This window comes from Gadus macrocephalus, chromosome 11 (genome assembly GCF_031168955.1).
Source record: "Gadus macrocephalus chromosome 11, ASM3116895v1".
Lineage (NCBI taxonomy): Eukaryota > Metazoa > Chordata > Actinopteri > Gadiformes > Gadidae > Gadus > Gadus macrocephalus.
Genome location: NC_082392.1, coordinates 2363774 through 2373341, shown reverse-complemented (window position 1 = coordinate 2373341; position 9568 = coordinate 2363774). Strand labels below are relative to the sequence as shown.

General features: G+C 47.0%; 1 protein-coding gene across 3 annotated transcripts; it reads right to left on the bottom strand.

Annotated features, from left to right (window-relative positions):
* Positions 1–835: 835 nt before the first annotated feature.
* LOC132467209 (TNF receptor-associated factor 2-like) lies at positions 836–9561 on the bottom strand. Of its 3 annotated transcripts, XM_060064372.1 has the most exons (10): positions 8236–9561; positions 7424–7502; positions 6982–7080; positions 5899–6060; positions 5626–5700; positions 5430–5504; positions 4702–5253; positions 3943–4120; positions 3185–3333; positions 836–1321 (listed from the first exon to the last, which is right to left on the bottom strand). In XM_060064372.1, exons 1-10 carry the CDS (start codon positions 8421–8423, stop codon positions 1103–1105), a joined length of 1776 nt encoding a protein of 591 aa, XP_059920355.1. In that variant the 5' UTR covers positions 8424–9561; the 3' UTR covers positions 836–1102. The 3 variants fall into 3 exon arrangements, with proteins under 3 accessions (XP_059920355.1, XP_059920356.1, XP_059920357.1); XM_060064373.1 differs by lacking the exon at positions 5430–5504; XM_060064374.1 differs by lacking the exons at positions 5430–5504; positions 5626–5700.
* Positions 9562–9568: the final 7 nt, after the last annotated feature.

Below are 9568 nucleotides of genomic sequence, written 5' to 3'. Positions count from 1 at the left end.
ATTTATCGATATGTTACATTACTAAAGTCAGCAGCCGTTGCAATGGCTTAGATAAACCTGTATTACAAATCAATGGAATATGAATCACAGAAAATGAATCGTGTTTGTGTTCTGCTCGCATGTTTGATATGTGTGGTAAAGTTGCAGAGGCGATAGCCACATGGCAGTACGGCTCGGGCAGGCGGTACGCATCAGGTCACGACACCCCACCCAGCTAGCGGATAGAACCAGGATGGCTTCCTGTGAATAAGGCCCGTGGTACAGAAGGGATGGAAGAACACAAGGATGAGGGGTTTAGGAGGCACAAAATCTCATAAAGGACCGGGGAAAGTTCCCTGGTCAACAGGAATAGAACCGCGTGTGCAAAGCTGAGCGGTAGTCCGAAGGCTGCAATATGAACCACGCGGAAATGCAAAGAATTGAGAAGAAGAGTTAAAAAACAACACTATGGCTAATCGAATTCTGAGCACCGCAAGCCAGGCAGCAAGCAAAGCCCCGGGCCACTCGGTCGAGCAGATCTCTGGGGATTGGTGGAGATAGTGGTCCATGGATAAGGCCAGCGCTTGTAATCTTAGGCGTTTTTGAGACAACATGTCTTGTTAATTCATGTGAAAATGTACGTTAAGTGATGAAACACATTGCACAGGTGCCACTTGTTAGTCGCTTTGGAAAAGGAAGTGTCTGTTTAATGCTAATACTCGTCAATCTAGCGTGTTTCTTTTTTTATTTATAAAAATGCATATTAGTTCCAATATGACATAGGAGTCGTATGCAAGGTGAGTTAACAAAAGCTAGAGTTTGGCTTTATATGGCACATGTTACCCCCCCACCCTCCCCCTCAGATTCTACTCTATGGGAGCTTTGGCAAGGAACGCCGCTCCCAAAAAATTAACCATAAACCAAAAAACACAATTAGCGTAAACAACTAGTAAAACTAGTCGACGGCTGATCTTCATATCCACCGACAAGAACTCCTCCCCTAACCAAAACCGTTGAAGTGCCGCGCGGCTCTAGGTTGAACAGGCCTGGGGCTTCGAACCGGCGAGCCGCGGTCACAAAGGGGACCGTCAAATCACGACGAGTTCCTGCTCCGAGTTTTACCCTAGAGACCGGTGAGGTCCACGATGGCCTTGATGAAGACGGTGTCGTCTCGGATGTACGAGTTTTTGGAGTCCAGCTTGAGGAGCGGGCAGAAGAGCGGGCAGCCGCTGGCGATGTTCATATCGCTGACGGGCCGTTGGAAGGACGAGGACGAGACGTCGGGCCGGAAGGCGTCAATGATGTGCTCCCGGTTGTTCTGGTCCAGCAGCATCAGCGTCACCTGACCGCAGTCATAGGGACACGGTTTACTGCACAGTCAGAAAGACTTGATGATAGATCATCTATAAACACAATTAGTATCTGCTACGCGTGAACCTCCTAAGATAATAATAATAATAATAATAATACATTTAATTTAGAGGCGCCTTTCAAGACACCCAAGGTCACCTTACAGAGCATATAGTCATCATTCAAAACTATGTAAAACAGACTAGGAATAAAAGGAAAACAGAGGTTAAACATGAAGAAGAATAATAATTAATAACACTCAAAGACGCCTAAAGTGAAGGGGGGACCTCACTAACCACCACCAATATGTAGCACCCACTTGGGTGATGCACGGCAGCCAATCGGTGCCAGAACGCTCACTACACACCAGCTTGAGGTGGAGAGTTAGGGATGAGGTGGAGAGTGAGGGAAAAGAACATTTAAACACTATCGACCATATTTAAACACTGTCGATCACATTTAAACAATATCGACCACATGTAAACACTATCGACCACATGTAAACACTATCGACCATATTTAAACACTATGGACCACATGTAAACCCTATCGACCACATGTAAACACTATCACCTACATTTAAACACTATGGACCACACGTAAACCCTATCGACCACATTTAAACACTATCGCCCACATTTAAACACTATGGACCACATTTAAACACTATGGACCACATGCAAACCCTATCGACCACATGTAAACCCTATCGACCATATATAAACACTATCGACCACATTTAAACATGTAAACCCTATCGACCACAATTAAACACTATCGACCACAAAAATTTTTTTTTATTGGTTTGATTGGTTCGCTATCTCGGGATATTGGGCAACATTCCATGATTGAGATCTCAAACTCGGGACATTGTATTCATCGCAAAATGTGCGCGTGACGGCCGTCTTGTCGCACTAACAAAAACAAACAAACCGCTAATAAAAAATAAATAAATCCCGGAAAAAAGTGTTACCTTGTTTATCTTTGGAGTGTTCACGTGTAGTATATTCTAAAACCTCAGGCTCCGTGACTAAGGGGGATAGGGGCTATTCCCCACTATTCACAGAGCCTTCGGCAAATAATTATTAAATATACAGAAACTAATACAAGTATGAAATATAGAAAAACATTAATATCAATACACACAAAATAATAAATAATCTAAATATGATGATAAATTGGCCCAAATGCTTGGATAGTGCATACTAAGCAGCACATAATGATGAATGGAGTCAGGATGACTGTGCCTGGAGCCTACGGCTATTAGTGTCTAGCAAATGGTATATATCATCATTATGATTGTAATAATAAATGTGTCATAACTAGTAGAAGAATTCTGTAGCTAAGTATTCGGTAGTTGTTGAAAATAATTAACGTATAGTCAATTTCTTTATTACAATTAATGTTAAGCCATACTACTGTTCCCATGATTCTGAATTAAGAAATGTATTTGCACATTTAGAAATAAATTCATCTTGGTACGGTCACCAGAATTTATTCTGATAAATTAGTAAAAGTACTGATGAGTGTATCAATTGTGTGTGGTGTGTGCACGCGTCTTGGTCTGGGGAAGCTGCCGTCATTCTCTTCAGCACAACAGGCGTGATCAATGGGCCTAGTTCAAAGGATTGTACGCAGTTGGCTTCTTGCCGGCGCTTCCCTGTCACCATCGTGTTAAACCAGCCAATAGCGCGCCCGGGGGGGAAAGCCAGCTTGGTGATTGGCTCCCGCAAATACGAACCGAAACGAGAAAGAAAGGCATTGCTCTTGTCCAGACCCTTCTGCAGGGCGAACTCAAAAATCGCCGGCCACCCAGTCTACATGCTCGTGTGGGCACGGCCGCCGCGCGTCTTACTTTCTGGTTGAAGGGCCACTTGAGCAGTGCGTCGCTGTGTCCTCTCATCACCACGAAGAACAGAGACAGGTGAGTGCTGCGGCCCGTCCCGTCCCCGTTCAGGTAGATACGCAGACACATCTTGTAGCCGTACTTACTGGTGTAGTACGCTGGGTAATACACACACGCAAGTGCACACACACACACACACACACACACACACACACACACACACACACACACACACACACACACACACACACACACACACACACACACACACACACACACACACACACACACACACGATCGTTACCGTTTAGTTAATATTTACAGATACTACTTAGTTACTTCACAGACAACTGTATCCAAAGCGATTAAATGTGAATCTAGGGCATCTTACACTACAGGACGACATTGGGGTTAAAAGACACCCTTTTGACTGGGCGACAAATGCCCACTACTACTAGACCAGTGTTGCCCAATCTGTGGGACATTGCCCATATACCAATACCACATTCATGTTATTATTTTAATAATTTGTATCATAACGATTATATGCATAGATACATATATGGTAATTTTGTAACCTTATCATGGTTTCCAGAACAAGGGTAAGGTTCTGGAACACCGTGTTTCTGCTCTGCTCTGCGGCGGGCCGGATACACTTGAGGTGTTGAGGTGGGCCGTGATGGACCCAGGTTGGGACCCCCTGCTCTGGCCTACCCCGCCCTCCCCCTGAAGGGGACTCTAGCCACCGCCCCACAGGACGGCCTTACCTGGTGAAAACATGGCGGGCGCCCTGCCAGCCACGGCGTCCTGACGCTTCTTGGTGAAGTCGGAGATCTTCCAGACGAAGATGCCGTCGAAGGTGGCCGCCGCCATCTCCCTCATCTTGCCCTCCATCTCCACGATGGACAGGTCCCGCAGGCCCACCGTCCGCTCCAGCTGCCGCACCTGGAGGGGCACGCCAGGATCAGCACCTGGTGGGTGGGTGGGGGTGTGTGTGTGTGTGTGTGTGTGTGTCTGTGTGTCTGTGTGTCTGTGTGTGTGTGTGTGTGTGTGTCTACCTCTGTGTGTGTGTGTGTGTGTGTGTCTGTTTGTGTGTCTACCTGTATCTATGTGTGTGTGTGTCTGTCTACCTCTGTGTACCTGTGTGTGTGTCTACCTCTGTGTGTGTGTGTGTGTCTACCCGTTTGTGTGTCTACCTGTATCTGTGTGTGTGTGTGTGTGTGTGTGTGTGTGTGTGTGTGTGTGTGTGTGTGTGTGTGTGTGTGTGTGTGTGTGTGTGTGTGTGTGTGTGTGTGTGTGTGTGTCTACCTGTATCTGTGTGTGTGTGCGTGTGCGTGTGTGTGTGTGTACCTATGTGTGTCTACCTGTGTGTGATGGACGATAATGTTATCTATTTTGCAATCTTTTCCGCATGCAATGAAACCAAGACGAGGCATTTCAATCACACATCACAAAGTGCACTGTACATTAACCATGGAACAGGGAGGAGGAAAAATAATGAGCAATGGGTGTGTGTTGGTTTGGACCTTGTTGCTGAGGATCTCGATCTTGTCCTGGTCCAGGCGGTGCTGGCTGTTGTACGTCTCCATGGTGGTGACGGAGCGCTCCACCTCGCGGTTCAGCACGCACACGATGTTCTCGAAGGTGTCGACCTTCAGCTCCAGCTGCTGGCAGCGTCGCCCCAGCTCCACCACCTTGGTCTTCTCGCTGTGCAGCTGCAGCTCCAGCGCCGCCCCCACCGCGCTGGGCAGCGGCGTGAAGGAGGTGGTGGCGAGGGCCGGGGCCGAGGCCGGGGCCAGGGCGCAGGCCCCCAACACCGGAGCAGCAGGAGCGCCGCCACCACCACCACCAACTCCACCAACAGCTCCAAGAACACCACCTCCCCCCAGCTGGTTCATCTTGTGCTCCAGGTGCCTGAGGGACTGGTGTAGCTCCTGCAGCCTGTGGCTGGCCACGTCCAAGCTCTGGGGCTGCAGGCTCTCCAGGCTCACCTTGATGCCCATGATGAAGTGCAAGAGCATGTTCAAGTGTTCGTAGGAGCAGGCGCTCTCGTGCTCGTGCACCTTCTCTTTCTCCACCTTGAGGGAGAGGCAGAAGACCACCACACACACACACACACGCGCACACACACACACACAGGAACAGAGACTTGAGAAACCCATGCACAGCCAGCAGCATTAATGTTGGCCTAGTTGGACCAAACAGACTGAATTCAACTAACAGGAGGCTACTGAGGACAAAAATGGCTACTTACAGACATATCGCAGCCAACAACATGAAATCTGCATGGCGCTTTAAATTTACTGCAGAATCTAATATGGTCCACATACTGGAAGAAAAGAGATAGCCTATCACATGAATACTGGGAGCTAGGGTCGAACAAGCTGTATCTGTATAACACCCTGCCCCTCCCTCTCATTTGAAAACACTAAACCACTCGGGTTGGTTACCTTTTCTCTGGGAATCTTTTTCTTAGCACAGCCATCACAAATCATTGGGTACTTTGGACAGATTTCATCATGAGCCTAAAAGATAAAGTCCTCATTGAAGTTCCAACAGTGTTCATCCAAATCTATGAACTAGGAAAATGACATTTCAATAATCAAAACAGTCATGGACGGTGGTGTGTGTCTGTGTTGTGGGTCATTTGAGCCTGCGGTGGGAAACAGACCGATGGCAACATGTCACCCGCGGGCTGTGTTTACGCTCTGCTGTGCGCTCACCTTGATGTTCTTCAAAAGGAACGGCTCTTTGCAGTACTTGCAGTTGAGCGTTCTCTCGGGACACTCGCGTTCGTTGTGGCGCTCCTTCTCGTTGGCCCTCATCAGCTCTTTACACGAGGGACAGAGGATCACCTGGAACTCACAGTCCCCCTCGTGGCCCGCCTGCGGGCGCAGACCAACACAGCCAGCTCTTAATGTCCGGGAGCGTCGCTGCCCTCAACTCTGGAGCGCACCTTTGTCTCACATCATTTACATCAACCTAATGTAGGACATTTAGCAGATGGTTTTATCCAAAGCGACTTACAATAAGTGCATTTGTCAGAAGAAGGAGAAACAATATATCGCTGTCGCTACAGTAAGGATGTTCAGAGAACCAAATGCCAAGCACTAAAATGTATTGGGTTAACCCATTTCCTGTTTACAACAAAGATAGCTAGGATAAGATGCTGCAAAACGAAGTACTATATATATTTTTTTTTATCTCTCCATATACTATTATCAATCAATCATCAGAGCCTTTCACCCAAAGGGACTTACTGTTCCTTTAAAAAGATAAAAGGTAAGATACATGTCATTAACGGGCAGGTAGGGACAATGGTGCGTTCCAGAGCCCATCCAAACCAGTGGGACGTGGGACTTATCCTACCTCCAACTAAGAACAGTGCACTGGAATGCCTGTCGAAGTGGAACATCCCACCGTCGAAGTGGAACCTCCTACTATCGAACTGGGGGGTGATCGACCTACCCCCACTTCACCAAGTAGGAGCTAGTACAGTTCAGGTAGGATAAGTCCCACATCCCATTGCTTTGGATGGGCTCTGGAACGCACCATAAGGCTTCAGTCAAGGACTTAGATGTCGGGGTTCTCACTTCTTACTATCAAGTGCTTATAACGGGACACTAAAACAAGAACGGAACCAATTGAGTTTGTGACACACACACACACACACACACACACACACACACACACACACACACACACACACACACACACACACACACACACACACACACACACACACACACACACACACACACACACACACACACACACACACACGTTGTCAGTGCCGTGACTCCAACCTCATATTCTTTGATTATTCCCGTCCATGTGCATCCCTCGTTGGGACAGACGGCCGTGAGAGCTTCTATCTCTCTCCGAGCCGCGTTGTCTGGAAAGGCCTGGACAGGAGAGGGGAGAGAAGGACTCGTCTTTAAGCCTACAGGTGGACAGTGACCGGCCCCGACGGACTCCCCTCTTCAGTTACCACCCAGCAGACTATTGTGTTACGAGCAGCGAAGGGCTCCGAACCCTGGGCGTCTAGCCTTTCTTTGTATACCTGGCTCCGGTTTCAACAACATTCCGTTTGTTGTCCTGAGTGGACTGCAGGCCAACTCTACTGGAGCTGTTGTTGTTTATGCCGTTGTTGTTGTTGTTTATGCCGTTGTCATTACAGTAGCAGGCTAATTGGTGCTGGCATAATTTTGCCAAACTGTCAAGTAGTGAAAATAAAGTCCTACTTACGCCGCCTAGCTTGAGGATGGAAGTGGGCTCCTCAAACAAGTCCTCCCGTATGCACGCACTGCATTTCTGAGGTCCAGAACTTGGGAGAATTGAAAAGAAAGGGGTTACACAATACACCAAATAATTATGCATTGCTGTGTGCGTGTGTGTGTGTTCAAATTTCTTTCTTATTAATAATAACCCCTTGAGATGAACTCATCTCGTTTTCAAGGGGTTCCTTAACAACAAAGTACACAACCAAAAAGAAAAAGACATCACACAAAAACACACATACACAATTGCATAATGAAAGCTTAACAATAATCGTGCATGCAATTCCTATAGGGAAGAGGTAAATACACGATGAAGTGATGGGGTGTGTGTGGGTGTGTGCGTGTGACAATGTTCATATTCAGACAATGGAAATACTTGTCAAATGTATGCTACATAATTATTTTCCATGACAAGGATTAGATGTCATTGAGGACAAAAATGCAGTAATCCTACACGTTTGTACGGTACAAATACAGTCAAATTCGCTATTTTACTGGTGCTTTAATCACAAAGCAGCCTGGTTAAATCCAACCAACAACCTCGGGTTTCGTTCCAGGCGCTCACACTGGATAACTTTTATGGTAGCTCAAGAAAAGAGCTGTCAAGGGTATTCATCCTGCAACATCTCCCATCTGCAACATTTTGACATCGTAACACGAACCATCACATAATGCACGAGTCGCCATCCAATGCATAGCCAACATGTTGCTAGCAACCAGAACAAAACACCAGACCCTGATAACAGCAGCCTAGCCAGCTAGCATCCATGACACACTCACCTCACGGTTTTGTTGAAACAGAAGGAGCAGAAGCGATGACCACACTGGGCTTGCAAAGGCCTCCTCAGTATCTTCTGACACGAATTGCAAAGATGCTTGTCTTCGAGGTGGTTCGCGAGGATCTTTTTGGGGAAGCCGGGTTTGTTGCCTTCTAGTGAAGATGTTGGGGATGGCTCTTGTGCAGCCATTATTCGGCCTGCACTACAATACGGGGTGCTCGGAGGGGTGTGTTCAGCGCACACAGAGCACAATCGGTTTGGCAATGTTTGGCTGCAGACACCCAGTGTGCCTTAGTGGAATAACATCGGGATTGTTGACGCTATGTATCTGAGCTGGTGGGATGCAATTCAAATGCAAACGCAAAACAAAGGCGCTGCATTTTCGAAGAGAAGCGAGAACAAATATCATATGAGGATTAAAAATAGCCAGCGAGTTGAAGAGTCTGGCTCTGCCGCTGCGCTCAAGCGCAGCGCCACCGAGCGCGGAAAACGCGCGTCGCTTAGCGCGACACAATGCGCTGCAAGGAAAAGCAACCACATAAAGAGCCTGTAGTTGCTTGGAGATACCTTTACTACAAAAGGACTTCAAAAAAACCCTTATACCAACACGAGTTATAACAATACTACACATAGAGATTGCACAGTGCTGGTGGTTTTCTGACTTACAAACGGTGAACCCCAATGTCCACAGTGTCCCTGTCTAAGCATCCATCAGCAAGATGCCTTACCCAATTGATGCCACTGAAATCCACTATATCCAACAACGGGACACCCGGAGTGGTTTATTGAAGTCATACCACAGTAAACAACAAGGATTAAATATGAGTAACCGTCATCCATAACATATTTTTTTAAGCAGCTGCGGTTCATTGAGCATACTGTCTATCCTTGGTCAAGGAAATATCTTGTCAATAGTTGTGTTTATCGTTTTTATTGTTGGATTTGTTGCACATTATGTGGAACTGCCGAGGTATAATTGAAAGATAATGTCACCCATGGAAGGATGTCGACCAATCAGGATCAAGTATTTAACAAAGCTTTAGTGTAAGATCTGTACTAACAACAACACTGAGCCTTTTCATTTAATTGAAAACAAATAAAACAAATGCTCGCATATACCAATGTGGTATATTTTTTATTTTTTGTTTCTTGCATTTCTGCACCGATACGCCTCAATAAATGCCAGTTGCTCCTCAATCTGGTGCCGCGGTGCGTCGCCATCGTGTCCAGACCAGTGTAACCACCATTCAGCGGTCTAGACGCAGGCGCAGCGCTTCGCCAACCGCGGCAAGTGTAACCACCCTTCAGCGGTCTAGACCCAGGCGCAGCGCATC